Source organism: Gopherus flavomarginatus, chromosome 4 (assembly GCF_025201925.1).
Source record: "Gopherus flavomarginatus isolate rGopFla2 chromosome 4, rGopFla2.mat.asm, whole genome shotgun sequence".
Lineage (NCBI taxonomy): Eukaryota > Metazoa > Chordata > Testudines > Testudinidae > Gopherus > Gopherus flavomarginatus.
The window spans coordinates 105909122-105929883 of record NC_066620.1 but is presented as its reverse complement, the minus strand read 5'-3'; the positions used below and the strand labels follow the sequence as shown (position 1 = coordinate 105929883).

The window sequence follows — 20762 nt, the reverse complement described above, 5'->3', positions numbered from 1 at the left end:
ACCTGATTTCCAAGTCCCCATGTTCCCTTTTTTATTGAGCTGTATGATTTTAGTTAAATGATGTGAACATTAGTCATAAAAGTGAGAGGGTGATTACTTTGTCTAGAGCAGCACTCTTTCTGATAGAATCTACCAGTAACCTTTCATACTGGATTTAAACTAGTGTTTTACCCCACATGCAGAAAATCTTTGTCTTTCCCCTGCACAAGTTCCCTATCCACACATTTCTCCAGATTTTGTCTCTGATAACCAAAATCCATTAGTGGTCTGGAGAGAAGCATGGTGTGGTCAAGGCACGAGATTGGGAACAAAGGATATCTGGATCAGTTCCTGGTTCTGCTAGAGACTTCGCGCGTGATCATGGAGAAATCTAGTACCCACATAATTTTATTGAATCTTTTCATTGATTGAAATAGGCACTGGATTGGGACCATACCTCTTTGCCTCAGTTTCCCATCGGTAAAATGAAAATACTTCCACCTTCCCTATCTCAGAAGGGTGTTATGAAGATAAACTACTGCCCCGGGGGGGGGGGGGGGGCGTGTCCAGATATTTATGGTGGTGAAGACTATGTATTTACTGACAAAGACAGTTGTCATAACAGACAAAAATGCGGTATACTTCTTGCCTTTTCCTTAAAAATATCATTGAACTAAAGAAAAACTTTAATAGTAAAACAGTTCTGCAGTAACATTCAACTGCATGATGGATAGATTATGTTACCTGGAATTATAAAGTTGTAGTACTTTTCCATTAGTTTCTGAATCAGCTGGTTGGCCTTTTTTATTCTCCCACCTCCATCACTGAGAAATTCTGATTTGCTTAAACCAGCTTCCAGAAGGTAAATTCCAACCTGTGAAACATATTTGCAAGAAATTAAAATGATTAAGGAATTAAAATAGAATTAGAGAACAAAAACAAAAACCAGAACAATGCCACATTTGGTAAATTTTGAAGACTGATGGCTATGGATAGAGTTAATCTCTTAACCCTCTGCAAAATTTTAGTATGCCACACTTAGGAACTCAGATGGTTTCTAAATTCATTTTAAGCGACCTTAATGTGTAATGAACACATTTCAAAAACACTGAAAATATGTATGTAGATAACCACTTAAGAGTATACTTTGCACTGTATTTTAGAAGTGTGTGCTAGGATCTGGACTTGTCAAATGTTTACCCAACTATTTTATGGTACCAAACACAAAATGAGCTATTTTTATTTGAAAATCCCTCTTAAAACAAACTGCAAGAACAAATACCTTTAATACTTGATCTTCTCTAGGTCTTTGATAAAGTCCAATTACCTTCTTCTTTTGCAACCATCTCAAGTCTTCTAACATTTCACTATTGAGGGATGATTCCACCAATATGCCCTCTTCATAATCACCAACGCTTTCCTTTTCCTCCTCACCTCCCTTTTCTCCACTTCTTGCATGAACACAGATTTGCAGCTGATCGCCAGAATCTGCTCTCAAAGTAAAACTCCTTTTATGGATCTTCTCAATAAGAATTTTCTGAGGAAGAAGCTGAAGAACAAATTCTCCAAGTAAAGCTTTCCAGGAATTATCTGAATGGTAAGGTGAGACAACAATATTTAGCTGTACAGATATAGAGGTCAAGATGGAGCAAGAGTCTTCTCCGTCATCTGTTGAGAAACCCACTGGCTTTGACCCTCTGTTTTCTCTGTAAGCCAGTCCTTCATCAATGCTATCATCATCTACAACAAAGGATACAGAAGAGGTGCTTGGACCTGGAACAGGGTGGTCTTCATCCATGTTATCATCCAATAGTATTACCTCATTCCTTCGGTCTTCATGCATATTCCAGCAGAGTTGCTTCTTTTTCTCCTCATCCATCCTCACTGGAGGCGCATGCTTTCGACGATTACTCATCTTGCTATTTTGCTGGCAGTGTCCCAATCTCTGTAAAATGGACTAATATTAGCCAATGGTAGATAACACTAATTAGATACCCACATAAATCTTTTATTGTGCTATAGCTGAAGAGTTTGCAGAAGTCACATTAGTTACAACTCTGCTCATTAGGGGTTCTACAGATGGCTCAAAGCGTCTATTCAGTTTTATAAAACACTGTTTTGTTCCTGCTCCAAGAAGTCACACAAACAAAGCCATGTAAAAAGATGTGTCTTAAGCAACTGATCTCTTAAAACCACCATATTTTAATCAGAAAAAGGAACTCACTCATTTCTTCTGCCTAGTTCAATCATCATCCAAAACCTTTCTAGTCAACACCACTTATTTTTCAAATGAAGATAACACCAGGACTACTTTTTCCTCTTGAACAAAATGTTTCTTGGAAGTTATAATTAAACAGTAAGACAGACCATGGAAACTGCAAAGTGAAAGGTTACACAAAAGGCTTGAAAAATCCACTCTCCTATGGTAAGCAGGAAGCTTTCCCTAGCAAATGGGGAGCCTACATATTAACAATTTTAATACAATTTAAAAATTTGGGATTTTTTTTTAATAGTACTTCTGATTACATAGACAATTTTCCAAATGCAAACTGATTGTAAACCTATGCAGCGCTGTCACCTGGAGTCTGTTAACAGTTCAATGAGTCTGCTGCTTTTAGTTTTGCCATGCAGCAACAGATTGAAATTAAGAAGACAGTACAGTTTCACTGCAGTTATTCAGAATTCCGTGGACAGTTATGAAAATGTCAGGGATCATATTAATTTCACACTGCTGCTGCTGAAGAAAACTATGAGCAGAAGCAGAGGAAAGTGTTATCCCTGGAAGCAGAGGCCAATCCACTTGTAACAGCCTGTGGGTTCCAAAGAAGGAGAAGAGACAAAAAGTTTCTTATAACTTCAAGCACCCAAAGTGGGATGTAGTTTCAAATTTATCCAGCACATACTAGACAGAGGATGACAGAATATAAAATATGGTTTGGAGCCTGAGCTTCTCAGTAGGCTGTTGTCCCGGTACATCCCTGGTGATGTCATTCTACTCTTAATACCTACCACTGCTTAGCAGTTTTAGCACCGCAACCCCATCTCCCGCCCCCCAGTTAATAAGTGATTGATACATTTTTTTCAAGGCCTGGGAATACTCTTCTCTTGAAGTAGCTTGCACAAGAGTCCTTAACAGTTTGTGGGTGCAACTAAACCCAGATTCAACACAGAATTTAGGAATATGCATAACTCTGAGAACACCTGTAGTCCCAATGACTTCAGTGGAACTACCCGTGCTTACGTGCTTTGTTGAATCTGAACTTTGAAGCACAGAGGTTATTTTACACATAATCCTACTAGTCAATAATTTACATATGGTAAATACAGTAACATGGAACATGGGGAACATTAAGGATCAATGGTCACAATAAATGCAATCAGTTCTGAGAAGTTAGTAACTATATATTCAAAAAGGTAGTTGTTAAAATACTGGATCTTCAAAAAAGATAGTTAGAGAGACTTAGATTAGCTCAGTAAAACACTTGAACTCAGCAAAAGGGTCAAAATAATTACCTTGTATAATTTCAATTTCATTTGCCAGGAAAGATCGGTCAAATTAACAGATCTATACCTCCTGTACGAAAATTGTTACTGAAATACAACAACAAAGAAGCAGATATGCTAAACTACTCATTAGATAGTCACAGGTCTCAAGGCTAAGGAGGGGTTAGCTCTGGAATGAGCCAGAACATTTCCAGAAATTCTTCAAGACCTTCTCTTCTTGAATTTGACACAGTAAGAGACTCATAGGCTTGACATACAATACCCCAAAATTTTGTCTTAATCAAATAATCTAACTCTACAGAAGCTACATTTTCCTAAAGGAAGCTAGCTGTAAGCTGTTTGTAGACCTGCTCCCTCTGATCACGTGGCCCACATTTTATGTTTCTCTGCTAAAACAGATTCTCATTGCAGCTCCTGATCATTCATCATCCACAACAGCAGCACAAGGAACTGTAAAAACATAGTGCCATTTAGAGTCTGGAGTTTCAACAGTTTCATAAATGAATTGTATGAAAAGAGTAAGTGAAAAAATAAGCACTCCAGGGTAATAAAAGGAGACAACTTACAGTCTCTTTCGCAAAGCAGTATCTCTTTTCAAGTTATAAGCACATGGTATTGCTCTTCAACTGGATGTCTCATGATGAAGGACCAACAGAGAAGACTATGTGCAACTACACCTGAACCCTTCCCATACCATCAAACATTGCTTAAGACATAAGCATGGCTCTGCCGTCCCTGAACACAATGGCTACCTTGTTCTGTTCCTACAACCTTTTTTTTCCCCACACAAGAATAGATTATTGGTCCATCACTCAACCCTCAAATTGGAGGGCCAGTGGACTGGTTTTTATATGGTCCCTATCCTCTGACCGGTCCAACCTGGATAGCCCTGCCAGAAGAGTAAATCCTGCTGGCATAGAGGCAACACTACTTGTACCCTGAGAGCTAATTTTTCCCCACTCCTGCGGAATGAATTTTGTTATGTGCACCAAAATGGAGATGAAATGTGTCACAATACCTTCATATCAGTGCACATAAAATTCATGTGGTGGAGGTGGGGTCAAGAGGTTCGGAGTGTGGGAGGGGGCTCAGGGCTTGGGAAGAGGGTTGAGATGCAGGGGTGTGAGGATTCTGGCTGGGGGTGCGGTCTCTTGGGTGGGGCTGGGGATGAGGGGTTTGGTGTGCAGGAGGGTGCTCCGGGGCTACAGCACAGAGAAAGGACTCTCCCCAGCTCTCTCTCCCTGCAGTAGCACCTCGGCTAGTGGAGAAAAGCGCCCCTCGACTCAGGTCGCAGTATAGGCACTCCTCCCCCAGCCCGAGCAGGCCCAGGCCGGATCTGCCCTGGTTTCAGGGTTGGGCCACCCAGGTTCAGGCTGCGGTAGATGCGCCCCAACCGCGGCAGGTCTGGGCCATCCCAGCCATGGCAGGCTGGAGGCCGGGCTAGGTTGGGGCTAGGGGAGGGGCACCCCTCCCCTGGCTGCAGCAGGTCCCGGGGTGGGTTCCCTGAGTACCTGCATGGCGCTAAATTCCCTGTAAACTGCGCAGCAGCCTATTTAAGTCATAGGCACTCACCACATCAAGGTTTAGTCCCCAGAGAAGGATCTTTGCAGGTATACTTGCATAAAATCATGATGAATTTTGGAACCTGGATGAAATAATTAAAATATGGCCTATGAAGAAAGATTGAAAAAATTGGGTTTGCTTAGAGTTTGAGAAGAGATGACTGAGTGGGGACATGATAACAGTCTTCAGGTACATAAAATGTTGTTACAAATAGGCAGCTGATAAACTGTTCTCCTTCACCACCAAGAACAGTCCAAGAAGAAACGGATTTAAATTGTGGGAAGGGAGATTTAAGTTAGACAGAAGAAAAAACTTCCTAACTATAAGGGTAGTTAAGCACTGGAACAAATTACCATGGTAGGTTATGGAATCTCCATCACCGGAGGTTTTTAAGAAGAGGTTAGACAAACACCAACAAAAGCTCATGCTCCAATACGTCTGTTGGTCTATAAGGTGCCACAGGACTCTTTGCTGCTTTTACATATCCAGACTAACATGGCTACCCTCTGATACTAGATAATATATAATCCTGCATCAGTGCAGGAGACTTGACTTGATAACTTAACTAGGTCCCTTCCAGTCTTACATTTTAATGAAGAGTAGAATGCCTGTCTAAATGAATAGGTAATGCTGGAAAAGATCACCTGAAGATTTTCAGTAAGAATTTTTGATTTACAGTATGTTCTCTAATCCAACTTCTCTTAAAATCAATGGAAGTCTTCACTTCACTGGGAACTGGGGTAAGCTCTTCGTGGGGGACTTGGCAATAGTGCATGATCCTAAAAAAATTACTTCAGTAGGAGTTCAAGACATGGAACAATAGCAAGATGTGACTGCCTTTTCATTAAACTGACTGATATGCAGATATATTAGTAAAAATCTCATCATATATATATTACACTTGACATAATGTACTGTTACACAGGATGCACACAAAACAGATTTAGTCTTATCCTCACTTTTCAAAATTATAAATAAACATTGAAAACAAGTTTCATTCACTTAATTATACTGTTCTGTGATTATTGATTTATTGAAACATATCAATTTCAGTTACAACACAGAATACAAAGTGTACAGTGTTTATTTTAAATGTATTTTGGATTACAAATATTTGTGCTGCAAAAAATACAAGAGTATTTTTCAAGTCACCTAAAACAAGTACAGTAATGTAACCTCTTTATCATGAAAGCTGAACTTACAAATGTAGAATTATGTACAAAAAATAACTGCATTCAAAAATAAAACCATGTAAAACTTTAAAGCGTACAAGTCCACTCAGCCCTACTTCTTGTTCGGCCAATCACTCAGACAAACAAGTTTGTTAACATTTGCAGGAGATAATGCTGCCAGTTCTTGTTTACAATGTTACCTGAAAGTGAGAATTGACGTTTGCATGGACCTGTTGTAGCTGGTGTTGCAAGATATTTACGTGCCAAATGCGCTAAAGATTCATATGTCTCTTCATCTTCAACCACCATTCCAGAGGACATGTCCATGCTGATGACAGGTTCTGCTCGATAATGATCCAAAGCAGCGCAGATCCCACATGTTCAGTTTCATCATTTGAGTCAGATGCCACCAGCAGAAGGTTGATTTTCTTTTTTGATGGTTCGAGTGCTGTAGTTTCCACACTGGAGTGTTGCTCTTTTAAACCTTCTGAAAGCATGCTCCACACCTCGTCTCCCTCAGATTTTGGAAGGCACTTCAGATTCTTAAACCTTGGGTTGAGTGCTGTAGCTATCTTTAGAAATCTCACATTGGTACCTTCTTTGCGTTTTGTCAAATCTGCAGCGAACGTGTTCTTAAAACGAACAACATGTGTTGGGTCATCATCCAAGACTCCTATAACATGAAATACATGGCAGAATGCAGGTGAAACAGAGCAGGAGACATGCTATTCTCCTCCAAGGCTTTCAGTTAAAATTTAATCAACTCATATTTTTAACTAGCGTCATCAGCATGGAAGCATCTCCTCTGGAATGGTGGCCAAAGCATGAAGGCGCATACGAATGTTCAGTATATCTGGCATGTAAACACCTTGTGTCAAACAGATAGTTAAGGGTTAATGTCTCTTTTACCTGTAAAGGATTAAGAAGCTCAGTAAACCTGGCAGACACCTGACCAGAGGACCAACCAGGGGACAAGATACTTTCAAATCTTGGTGGAGGGAAGTCTTTGTTTGTGCTGTTTGTTTTGTTCGTTGTTCGCTCTTGGGGCTAAGAGGGGCCAGATGTGCAACCAGGTCTTTCTCCAATCTTTCTGAAACAGTCTCTCATGTTCAAAATAGTAAGTACTAGCTAGAAAAGGCAGATTAGTCTTATGGCTGTTTTCTTAACTTGTGAATGTGTATTTTGCTGGAAGAATTTTTACCTCTGTTTGCTGTAACTTGTATCTTAGGCTAAGGGGGAGGGAGTCCCTCTAGTCTATATAAGCTGAAGACCCTGTAAACATTTTCCATCCTGGTTTTACAGAAATAATTTTTACTTTTTCTTTCTTTAATTAAAAGCTTTCTTTTTTAAGAATCTGATTGATTTTTTTCCTTGTTTAAGACCCAAGGGGATTGGGTCTAAACTCACCAGGGGATTGGTGGGGGGAAAGTTAATTCCTCTCTGTTTTAAGATCCAAGGAGTTTGGATCAGTGTAGCCTCTCAGGGTAACCCAGGGAGGGGGAAGGAGGGGGAATGGTTTATTTCTCCTTGTTTTAAGACCCAAGAGGTTTGGGTCCTGGGTCCCCCAGGGAAGGTTTTAGGGGACAGGGAGTGTACCAGACACTGGAATTTCTGGTTGGTGGCAGCGCTATCAGATCTAACCTAGGAATTAAGCTTAGACGGGTACATGCAGGTCTCCACTTTTTGGACGCTAAAGTTCAAAGTGGGAAAAATACCTTGACACCTTGCTATGCCGGCTCCAAAAGTGCCATGCAAATGCCTGTTCTCACTTTCAGGTTTCATTGTAAGTAAAAAGCCAGCAGCAATACCTTCTGTAAATGTAAACAAACTTGTTTCTCTTAGGAATTGGCTGAACAAGAAGTAGGACTTGGTGGACTTGTAGGCTCTAAAGTTTTACATTGTTTTGTTTTTAAGTTCAGTTATATAACAACAAAAATCTACATTTGTAAACTGCACTTTCACAATAAAGATATTGCACTACAGTACTTGTATGAGGTGAATTGAAAAATACTGTTTCTTTTATCATATTTACAGAGCAAATATTTGTAATAAAAATAATAATATGATCTAATTATGTGATATAATCTGATTAACTGAGAGCCCTAATATAAAGAGAAATCAGTAGTATCCTTTTAAAATCACTGGCATGTGAACTGGACTCTCTCACTGTACATAGTCTCAGAATCAAATTTAATCACCATTCTGAGATCCCACATACCTTTCATTATAAAGCCAACAACTTCCCCATACTTCCCCTAACTGGCAACTGCTCTTGTTGCATTCATCCAGCTGAAGGGTGTGTGATAGCAGCCTCTGAGCAACGCTTTGACATTCCACAAAATGACCAGCATTATGTACTCAGAAAAAGACAAGCTTTCATCCTCTGTAACATAAATCTAAGAACAACTGAGCTCCAACAGTTGAGGAAATAATGACTGGATTTCAAATTAGACACACAATTGCATAAAAACTTTTGCACATGTAGTTTAGGCAAGCAAATGACCAATGTGTATATTTAAAAAAAGGAGGTATCTGCATGTGCACATGGCTAAATAAGACAACATTCAAATATATACACACTATTGTACAAGCAGGATTAGAAAATCTGGCACCCTTCCCCCAACTCCAATAATCAAGGTTATTTCCAAGGCTCCAGTTCAGCAACTTCATCTCCTGTCTGCCTATGGACTATTCCCCATTCATTAAAATAAAGAAAGTAAAATCAACAAGAGTGTGACAAACATTTTTAGGCTAATATAGTATATGTAATATTATGCATATATTTCAAATCTAGTGTTATTAACTTGACATTAAATATGCTTCTTCAATGTAAATGGACACTGTCAACTTAAATTTAACCCATATGAAAGTGAAACTGATTATTAGTACCAATACTGAGAAAAGTGCAAGCTTTAAGAATTGAAAAAAGAAAGACAAGCTAATTGAATTTTTGGAATTCTCGCACTTAATGTGAACAACAAAGGTCAGTATCCTTCAATCAAATCCATGGAATTCTCCCTGCATACATAATGTTTGTCATTAGGACCAGCTGAATACATAGTTAAAGAAATGTTTACATCATAATTAAAGAGACACTTAAAATCATGTATGAAACTATCATGTCCACAATATGAGGCCCCAATCCTGCAAAGAAAAGTATGTGGCTAAGTCTCTGACAGATTGGGAATTTATGTAACCTACACAAAGCTAAAGGATTTCTAATATACCTTCTTGATTTGCAATGATCTTTAAAACTGTGCTATATCACATTTCTTATTGTATTGGGCATGTGTTTTTTTTTGTTTTATATCATTCCTTACAGGAGCTCAAATTTCCTAGATCAGTGGTTCTGAACCTATGGCCATGGACACCTGGGAGTCCACAGACTATGTCTAAGAATTCTAAGGAAGTCTGCTGTACCTCCATTGAAAATGTCTAGGGAAAGCCACTGTCCTACACTATGTTTTTACATTATTATTGCATGCACCAATGTCACACATTCTAACATCTCATTTTTCCAATTTTTTCTGTAGCTGCTAGCTAGGGAGCTACTTGAAACATCAAAAGAATATGAAAGCAGAAGTTAACATTTCTCCTCACTGGACTACTCCAAATAAAGCTATTAAGGTGGAAGGAAATGTATGATATTTTGATACCTCCAAAATACTGCATTTTAGAAGCTGATGAAATTTGGGCAGCACCAAGGTTACTGACATCATAACTGCACTCACCAGTCTTCCATCTTTATTTTTCCTTATTACACACTTACTGCATGAATACAGAGCAAACAGAGTTAATATTTATAAAGTAACATACATGTGCACACCCATTTGCAAACCTAAACAAAGTACACTCATTGCCCTGAAAGAACTTCTGAAAACTCAGTTGTTCTTTGAAGCATTCCAGCTGTGAAGCTCCCAGCCCCCACTCTGCTGTATAACATTACACAGTGGAACGCTATTTTTCCGATCTAACTAGGACTGGGGCCAGATCGGATAAACAAAAATTCAGATAAACAGAAGAATGGGTGGGGGATTTCGAGGCTGCCAGCCTGAGCCCCGCCACCCGCGATTTACAGCGTCAAATTCCCTTCCTCTATTCCTGTGCGCGCGCCAGGGATGCTTTGGTTAATCCGGAGAGCCAGATAACGGGTAAATTGGGGTTCTACTGTACTGCAATGTTCCCGCTCAATGTGCCCTCTGGGGCAGGGACACTTATGTGCCATGGTATGTTCCCCCTTTTCTAAAGCACCGCGTATTCGTGCATTGCTGCAGAAACAAGGGGCCCTCGTCCCGAAGACTCGGACAAACAGCACAACTAAGCGAGGTTGCACTTTATCCAAAGGGGGAAATTGTCACCGCTTTGCTGTACCAGAAGTACCGCTTCGTGCCAGAGACGCCGATTTAACTGGGTGCCCGGCTCAGCCCCACTCCGCGCCTGGCCCCGTCTAACCACTGAACGCCTCCTCGGGGGGGCGGGGAGACTGGGAGGCGAAGACACTCTGCCATTGCACAGCACAACCGGGCACTTCGACTGAAAGCGGAGCGAAAGGGGAGCCAGGCGCAGGCAGCCGGTGCCCCAGCCCCCCAGCCGGGGGAGCCCCAGGGAGGGGCTGCTGCACCGTGACACGGGGGCGCCCTGCGGGGACAGGACCCACAGACTGGCAGGCGCCCGCCCGCCCTGAACCTACCTAGGCGATAGGCCAGCTCCCGCGCCGGCTCCTTCCAGCCCCTCGCGGCGCCTCCGGCGGCTGGGGGAGGGGCGGGCCGCTTCCGGCCAGTTGCGCTTCTACGAGAACCAGCGGCCGCAGTCAACAACGGCCTTCCAGCCGCGCGCGCGCTCCCGGCGGCACCAGAGCGCGCCCGTCCGATGTTGGAAGGAGCCGCCTGCCTAGCAGAGCCTGCGCCAGCAGAAAGGAGCGTCTGGGCCCGGAGCTAGCGCATGCGCAATGGCCATTCCCAAAGCAGGGGAGAGAAGTGGGTGTGGCCTCTACGCCCCATGTGGGTTCCTCGCAGCAGCACAGGCGAGGGGGGCAGTGACCGGGGTCAGGGAAGACGCAGACGGGGTAGCCCGGAACGGTCGGATCCAGGGGTGTTCGTGGGATGAGAAGGACCAACCGTCGTGAAACGCCCGCAGCCCCCTCCCCCCCCGCCCTCACAGGGGTAGGGGGGAAACGTGTGGGAAGCAGGGCTGGGTGCCCCCTATTGCCCCTGCCCCCTGTGAGTGCCCAGGGCTCCGCACCTCCCCTTTCCCCCAACTCCTACACTGCGCCCCTTTGCCCCAACCCCTGTACCCCGCTCCCGCGCTCAACTGGGGCAGCTGAGCTAGATGGCTGGAGCAACTGGCATTGCTGCTCTCTCCCCCCCCCCCCCCCCCGCTGCTTTTCCTCCCTGCACCTCTAGGGGGCTGTGAGAGGGGAGCGAGGAGCAGCACCAGGGCTCCTAACTCCAGGTCACTTTGTTATACCAATATAATGAAAACCAGCAGGATCTTATTAAGAGGGATAAGGCAAAGATGTCACATTTATTGTAAATCTAATAATAAAGCAAAAGATAAAGGTAAACAATGTTGTTTGACCACTTATTCCTGTTACTACCTGTTCCTTATACACACACACACACACGCACACATATGTATTCATTCACACATTCATTTAAGTTCTGTATAGGTGTTATAGTTACCAGCCTAGAAGTTGCCCATGCCAAGTTACTGGCCAGGTATCTTGGTCATGAGGATGGAGCCGAGTCTGTGTCAGATGCACCTGATGCTCCTGGAGGTTGGCAGCAGAACCAGAGACTTACAGTCCTCAGTCTTTGGAGTTCATTCTTACAGGAATTAATTCCTATGTTAGTCTATGGGAGCTGTTTCATCCTGCTGACTCAATCAGCATATGCCACATTCCTGGTGGCTCCACACTGTCCAAAATTTGTGTTTCTCATCCTTCCAGGTGTTGGAGTGGATCCTCTGGGGGTTATCTGGTGGTCCATTTGACACATTCTTTGGCCGATGGATACTCCCTTTCTAGGCTGGCACCTCCCTAACCATTATGTACATCAAGCAGTCATTAACATACACTCCATATCTTAACCATATTTTAATTTACTGTCTCCACTACTTTTGGAGTGTGTGCTAATTCATTTGAGACTCCCTGCCCTATAATCACAGGGTGGGGGTATGTTTCTAGGAGCCGTTGCTGTTACAATGCAGTGAAAGTATCAGAGGGGTAGCCGTGTTAGTCTGGATCTGTAAAAGCAGCAAAGAGTCCTGTGGCACCTTATAGACTAACAGACGTTTTGGAGCATAAGCTTTCGTGAGTGAATACCCACTTCATCAGATGCATGGCACATCTGACGAAGTGAGTATTCACACTCGAAAGCTCATGCTCCAAAAAGTCTGTTAGTCTATAAGGTGCCACAGGACTCTTTGCTGCTAATGCAGTGAAAGTCACTTAACAGATTATAGCGTTTTGTATCAATTACAACTAACGTAGTGTTTACTTCAAGAACAGAGTCAATTAACTTGTTTGTGTAAGTTTTACATAGTAATAGAGTATCTTTCACAGGACACATTCGATCAATGGTTTCTACAGACAGGAGCTTACAAGTTTTAACAGAAGAACTAAAAGATTTTTGTACTTGGTGAAACTAGGGGGTCACTGTCACTTGAGGGAATCACTGTTAGTACTTTCTTTATATCCCTACAACTTTCCCCACCTGGGCTGTGTAAGGGGAGGGCAGGAGAGCAGCAGGTCCCGATGGTCACCTTACACAGCACAGCACAACACAGGTGGGGAAAGTGACCTGGATGTTAGGGTATTAGAGACTTTGTCTTATATATGCGACTTTCCCTCCCTCCTCCCCTGGAAAAACATCTTGATTTTTCACATTTGCTATTTGGTCACCTTAACTAAAGTATAGTTACACTTTTATTAGAGAGACTGGACATTTTTAGGATCCTTCAGCTTATCATAGGTTTTCCCACAGTAGGATTTTTGGGGGGGCGGAATGGGGAGAACAGTTCAAAGCAAATCACTTGTCTCTTTTTATGATTAAACTAATTCACCCAAATCAGTAATGGGTTGGTTCTGAACCTGCAGAATTTGGATGGTGCATACATGAGCAGCCACCTCATTATGTTTCATGAGTAGGGTTATAGAATTGGCAGATTCATACAAGATAAGAAAGTCATACAAAGATACCAGAAACATCATGGCTGCACGTCCCCGCCACCCCCCAAATCATAAGTAAGTCAGAGATGATAACAGTTGAGTAATTGCTGCCAAAAAGTATCTGTGAACATTCATTAGATTAAATTCACACATTTATTACTATTTGTGACCTCTTTTATTTGCTTTCCCTAAACATTTGTATGTTTTTTGTTAACAAGAATATTATAGAAAGAGAAATTTTCGAGAATACTCATGAAAATATGTATTTGCATGAACATTCACACCAGAAGTGTTTGCATCAACTTCTTGAAAGCTTTTCTGGGACTAGAAATCATTCAGTCAGGGAGCTGAGACTAAGAAATAGTAAATTATTAATAACAAATTCTCAAATCAGTAGTAATGGTGGACAATGTCATGAGCTAAAATATGTTTGCAAACACACATTGAATAACTTAAAATAAATTAAATATAAAATATGTTCATGAATAATTTCAGAGGTAAAAAGACTAAATTGGTCTAATAAATTGTTCATTGCAAATAACTCACTTTAAAAGATGCAAAATTCTGAAAAGCAAGAGCCAAATGTTGAGGTAAAATAGATTGATGGTCACTCAGAGAACTGAATAGGTCAATGGACTTGTCATCTTGGTAGCTGCCTGGATCTGATGGTACTGCCAGCGGTGGTGTGTGGTCTGATGGTATTGTAGGCAACTTCTGAAGTGCTTATTAGTAGTGGGGGTATGTGTTTTGCAATGTAGGTAAGCAGACATGAATCAAAGAACAATAGAGAGAAGCTATTGAGAAAGAAAGGGCTTTTCCCCCACTTCACAGCAACGATTTTGCGCCAGATTCTGCTAACTTTACTCATGTTGAGTAGCACCTTACTTGACAATAGGCACTTATCTAGCAAAACCTTTAAACACAAGTAATCCCATTGACTTCAGTGGGACTACTAAGTAGTCTGTATGAGTAAGGGGAGGGGGGCAGTATCTGGCCCTGAGTTTGAACCCATGAGGAAGGACACTGACTTTACATAGTATGGCCTTTTAATGAATCCAAGATTATAGAAATGTGTGATGAGAAGAACATACAATATGTTGGTACATTTGTTAGTGTTCAAACTATATTTCCAAACAATAACTGAAGCCATTAGCTTGCTGGGTCTGGTTCTCTGCCATTTTTGACTAGTTTATAGCAGTGAATCTCCATTGACTTCAATAGAGCTAATGTAAATTAATAAAATTAAGTGCCTTGCATGGTGTGGATTATAACCCACGAAAGCTTATGCCCAAATAAATGTGTTAGTTTCTAAGGTACCACAAGGACTCCTTGTTGTTTTTGCTAATAAAATTAATGTAAGAGTAGAGAATCAGGTCCTCTGGGTTTTATCAGTGTTTCTGTGGTGGTTTGAGTTTCATACCAGCACATTGCTTTTGATATAGCTAGCACTGTCACACCTCATTTTGACTGGGTATATGTCACCTCAGGAAAAGATGCAGAGATAAAATTTCTAGACACCATAAATTACTTCTTGCAGCAGCTTGTCCTGGAAACCACAAGGAGAGAAGAAATTCTTGATCTAGTCCTAAGTAAAGCTCAGGATCTGTTTCAGGAGGTGAATATAGCCGAACCACTTGGTAATAATGACCATAATGTAATTAAATTTAATATCCTGGTAAGGGGGAAAATGCCAAAGAATCCTACTACAGTAGCATTTAACTTCAAAGGGAAACTAAACAAAAATGAATATTCTAATTAAATGGAAATTAAAAGGAACAGTCACAAGAGTGTAATACCTAGAAATTTCATGGAGACAATTTAAAAACACCATAATAGAAACTAAATGAATACTACAAAAAAAGAAAAAAACAATAAAATGACAAAAATGACACCATGGCTACAAAGCAGAGTGAAAGAGGCAGTTAGAGACAAAAAGACATCCTTTAAAAATTGGAAGTCAAATCCTAGTGAGGAAAATGGAAAGAAGCATAAACTCAGGCAAGTTAAGTGTAAAAATATAATAAGGTAGGCCAAGAAAGACTTTGAAAAGCAACTAACTAAGGACACAAAAACTAACAGGAAAATGTTTTAAAGTATATCAGAAGCAGGTAGTCTGCCAAACAGTCAGTGGTGGTGCTGGACAATTGAGGTGCTAAAGGAGCACTCAATGAAAACAAATTATTTGAGGGGACTGTAAATGAATTCTTTGCATTGGTCTTGACTGCAGAGTATGTGAAGCCATTCTTTTTAGTTGACAAATCTGAGGAATTGTCCCAGATTTATGTGTCAGTAGAGAAGGTTTTGGATCAAATTGATAAATTAATGAATCACCAGCACCATATGGTATTCATCCAAGAGTTCTGAAGGAACTCAAATATGAAATTGCAGAACTGTAGTATGTAACCTGTCATTTAAATCAGCCTCTCTAGCAAATGACTAGAGGGTAGTTAATGTAACACTGATTTTCAAAGAAGGTTCCAGAGGTGATCCTGCCATTTACAGGCAGAGCCACCCAGAAGATTCAGGGGGCCTGGGGCAAAGGAATTTCAGGGTCCCCTTCCATAAAAAAAAGTTGCAATACTAGAGAATACTATATTCTTATGGGGGCCCTGCGGGTCCTGGGGCAAATTGCCCCACTTGTCCCCCACCCCGGGGTGGCCCTGTTTACAGCCTGGTAAACTTAACTTCAGTGCCAGAAAAATTGGCTGAAACTATAGTAAAGAACAGAATGATCAAACATATAGATTAACACAATATGCTGTGAAAGAGTAAACATGGCTTTTGTAAAGGGAAATCATGCCTCATTAATCCATCAGAACTCTTTGTGGGAGTCAACAAGCCATGTGGACAAGGGTGATCCAGTCAATATACTTGGATTTTCAGAAAGCCTTTGACAAGGTCCCTTACCAAAGGCTCTTAAGCATGTAAGCAGTTAGGGGATAATAAGGGAAGGGTCTCTCATGGATCAGCAACTGATTAAAAGATAGGGAATAATGGGTCAGTTTTCACAGTGGAGAAAGATAAATAGCAGGGTCTCCCAAGGATCTGTATTGGAACCAGGACTGTTTAACATATTAATAAATGATCTGGAAAAGGGAGTGAATGGTGAGGTGGCAAAGTTTTCAGAGGATACTAATTTACTCATGACAGTTAAATCCAAAAGCTGACTGCAAAGAGTTACAAAGGGATCTCACTAAACTGGGTGACTGGGCAACAAAACATCAGATGAGATTTTAAGTGCAAAGCAATGCACATAGAAAAACATAATCCCAACTATGGGATGGGTCTAAATTAGCTATTCAAGAAAGAGATCTTGGCGTCGTCATGGATAGTTCTCTGAAAACATCTGCTCAATGTTCAGTGGCAGCCAATAAAGGTTGTAGAATGTTAGGAACCATTAGTTTCTGTCTTATCTATCCATTTCAAAAGGATAGGATGACATCTCTATCTACTCTGAAAGGTGTCTATTGGCAATTGAAATCATATGCACCTGGGGCTGAAGGGGCTGGGCAAGTTTCCCTCATGATGATGTGGTGTGAGGATGTGTTTTGAAAATATAAAGTTTCATATATGAAAAAAGTATTATTATTATTATTATACTTGTAAAAGGTTTAGGTCATGTCCTAATTTTCCTGTGTTTAACTCCACCCTCTACAAAGCTTATCTGCAAAAAATATACATTTCTTAATAAAGGCATTGCTGCTTAGGATAATTTAATACTTACTGTGACGGGCTGGGTCACAGAAACCCCCTTGGGAACTGCCAACTGATGTTCCAAGACTACTTCTGCCCTTGCTTTCCCTGTCAGCTTGGGACTCTGGCACCCTGTCTTGTTGAGCCAGACAGGCCAGTGTGCTCCAACACAGACCCAGGGTCTGAACCACGTGCCCCAAAGCTGCAGACTTAATTGAAAGCAACTTAAGAAGTGTTCCTGTCTTTAACACTTGGATGCCCAACTCCCAATGGGGTCCAAACCCCAAATAAATCTGTTTTACCCTGTATAAAGTTTATACAAGGTAAACTCATAAATTGTTCTCCCTCTATAACACTGATAGAGAGATATGCACAGCTGTCCGGTCCCCGCCCCAGGTATTAATGCATACTCTGGGTTTATTAATAAGTAAAAAGTGATTGTATTAAATACAGAAAGTAGGATTTAAGTGGTTCCAAGTAGTAACAGACAGAACAAAGTGAATTACCAAGTAAAATAAAATAAAACCCACAAGTCTAAGCCTAGTACAGTAATGAAACTGAATACAGATAAAATCTCTCCCTCAGAGATGTTTCACAAAGTTTCTTTCACAGACTGGACCCCTTCCTAGTCTGGGCACAATCCTTTCCCTTGGTACAGCCCTTGTTCCAGCTCAGATGGTAGCTAGGGAATTTCTCATGACTGCAGCCTCCTTTGTTTTGTTCTACCCACTTATATATCTTTTGCATAAGGTGAAAGTCCTTTGTCTCTCTGGGTTCCCACCCCCACCCCCTCTTCTAAATGGAAAAGCACCAGGTTAAAAATGGATTCCAGTTCAGGTGACATGATCACATGTCTCTGTAAGACTTCATTACTCACTTGCCAGCACACATGTATACAGGAAGACTTACAAGTAAAACAAAGCTATCTACAGTCAATTGTCCTGGTTAATGGGAGCCATCAAGATTCCAAACCACCATTAATGACCCACACTTTGCATAATTACAATAGGCTCTCAGAGTTATATTTCATATTTCTAGTTTCAGATACAAGAATGATACATTTATAAAAAATAGGATGACCACACTCAGTAGATTATAAGATTTGGAAAGCTTTTTTGGGAATAAAGGGAAACAAGAAGACTTTTTATCAATACATTAGAAGCAAGAGGAAGACCAAGGACAGGGTAGGCCCACTGCTCAGTGAGGAGGGAGAAACAGTAACAGGAAACTTGGAAATGGCAGAGATGCTTAATGACTTCTTTGTTTCGGTCTTCACTGAGAAGTCTGAAGGAATGTCTAACATAGTGAATGCTTATGGGAAGGGGGTAGGTTTAGAAGATAAAATAAAAAAAGAGCAAGTTCAAAATCACTTAGAAAAGTTAGATGCTTGCAAGTCACCAGGGCCTGATGAAATGCATCCTAGAATACTCAAGGAGTTAACAGAGGAGGTATCTGAGCCTCTAGCTATTATCTTTGGAAAGTCATGGGAGATGGGAGAGATTCCAGAAGACTGGAAAAGGGCAAATATAGTGCCCATCTATAAAAAGAGAAATAAAAACAACCCAGGAAACTACAGACCAGTTAGTTTAACTTCTGTGCCAGGGAAGATAATGGAGCAAGTAATTAAAAAAATCATCTGCAAACACTTGGAAGGTGGTAAGGTGATAGGGAATAGCCAGCATGGATTTGTAAAGAACAAATTGTGTCAAACCAATCTGATAGCTTTCTTTGATAGGATAACGAGTCTTGTGGATAAGGGAGAAGCGGTGGATGTGGTATACCTAGACTTTAGTAAGGCATTTGATACAGTCTCGCATGATATCCTTATCGATAAACTAGGCAAATACAATTTAGATGGGGCTACCATAAGGTGAGTGCATAACTGGCTGGATAACCGTACTCAGAGAGTAGTTATTAATGGCTCCCAATCCTGCTGGAAAGGTATAACAAGTGGGGTTCCGCAGGGGTCTGTTCAATATCTTCATCAACGACTTAGATGTTCGCATAGAAAGTACGCTTATTAAGTTTGCAGACAATACCAAACTGGGAGGGATTGCAACTGCTTTGGAGGACAGGGTTAAAATTCAAAATGATCTGGGCAAATTGGAGAAATGGTCTGAGGTAAACCGGATGAAGTTCAATAAAGACAAATGCAAAGTGCTCCACTTAGGAAGGAACAATCAGTTTCACACATACAGAATGGGAAGAGACTGTCTAGGAAGGAGTATGGCAGAAAGAGATCTAGGGGTCAGAGTGGACCACAAGCTAAATATGAGTCAACAGTGTGATACTGTTGCAAAAAAAGCAAACATGATTCTGGGATGCATTAACAGGTGTGTTGTAAACAAGACACGAGAAGTCATTCTTCCACTCTACTCTGCGCTGGTTAGGCCTCAACTGGAGTATTGTGTCCAGTTCTGGGCACCGCATTTCAAGAAAGATGTGGAGAAATTGGAGAGGGTCCAGAGAAGAGCAACAAGAATGATTAAAGGTCTTGAGAACATGACCTATGAAGGAAGGCTGAAAGAATTGGGTTTATTTAGTTTGGAAAAGAGAAGACTGAGAGGGGACATGATAGCAGTTTTCAAGTATCTAAAAGGGCGTCATCAGGAGGAGGAAAAAAACTTGTTCACCTTAGCCTCTAATGATAGACCAAGAAGCAATGGGCTTAAACTGCAGCAAGGGAGATTTAGGTTGGACATTAGGAAAAAGTTCCTAACTGTTAGGGTAGTTAAACACTGGAATAAATTACCTAGGGAGGTTGTGGAATCTCCATCTCTGTAGATATTTAAGAGTAGGTTAGATAAATGTCGATCAGGGATGGTCTAGACAGTATTTGGTCCTGCCATGAGGGCAGGGGACTGGACTCAATGACCTCTCGAGGTCCCTTCCAGTCCTACAGTCTATGAGTCTATGAGTAATGATACCTTACAAGAGACCTTTTGCATGAAGCACACTTTAGTTACATTATATTCACACTCATCAGCATATTTTCATAAAATCATACAGAGTGCAACGTCACACTTACCTGTCTCCTGTGCTCTTATTTTCTTTCCTAAAAGAACTAATGTACTTCTCAGGATCCATTATACAAGTTGCTTGCTACCATGATAGATCGTATATAGTAAACTATTTCATAAATCATATACTTTGCATGAATATCTTTGGAATTCAAGCTTGGAAAAAAACATTGTGAGTTTTTAAACTTTTACTTATAGCTTGATTATACTCAAAAAGTGACTGTAAATCTGGCAACCTAATACTCAATAGATCTATTATCTGTATGTACTCAGAGCCATAGCAGTGTATCTAATAAATCATCATCTTATTTAGATTGGGCACAATTGCAAAGACTCTACTTAGGTTTAGGGCCTCACCGTGGTAGATTCAGGGCCTCACTGTGGTAGGTAAACAAAGAGAAAGACATGGTTCCTGCCCACAAGAGCATATTTGCAGCAGGATATGCTGAGTGAGCAACATATGATAGAAGGGAAGCTGAGAAGTAGGATGAAAGCAACAGTGCTGAATTCATGCATTTATATAAGCCAGTTTTGAGCCCAGCTGGATGGAAAAAATTCTGTATATTGTTTCCAACCTAGCCATCTTCAGCGGATTGATTTCTCATAGGCATCACAGAAGTGGATGTTAAGGGTCTATATTTTTCCTGTTTTACTCCTCTGAGT

At 41.0% G+C, this 20762-nt stretch overlaps 1 protein-coding gene across 7 annotated transcripts in view; it reads right to left on the bottom strand.

Annotated features, from left to right (window-relative positions):
• Window positions 1–20762, bottom strand: part of SHPRH (SNF2 histone linker PHD RING helicase) — a 1098091-nt gene that overhangs the window by 117146 nt on the left and 960183 nt on the right. Inside the window, exons 1-4 of one of the 7 annotated variants that reach the window (XR_007773878.1) lie at window positions 10909–11148; window positions 9875–9986; window positions 1262–1924; window positions 724–853 (exon numbers count right to left, since the gene is read on the bottom strand). Coding sequence is in view for 6 of the 7 variants with exons in the window: in XM_050949417.1 (XP_050805374.1) it covers window positions 724–853; window positions 1262–1924; window positions 9875–9937 (856 nt within the window). In the remaining variant the exon portion in view is untranslated. Of the gene's footprint in view, window positions 1–723; window positions 854–1261; window positions 1925–5055; window positions 5154–9874; window positions 9987–10908; window positions 11149–20762 lie in introns of those variants that run through there. The other 6 variants (XM_050949417.1, XM_050949412.1, XM_050949416.1 and 3 more) reach the window with 6 other exon arrangements.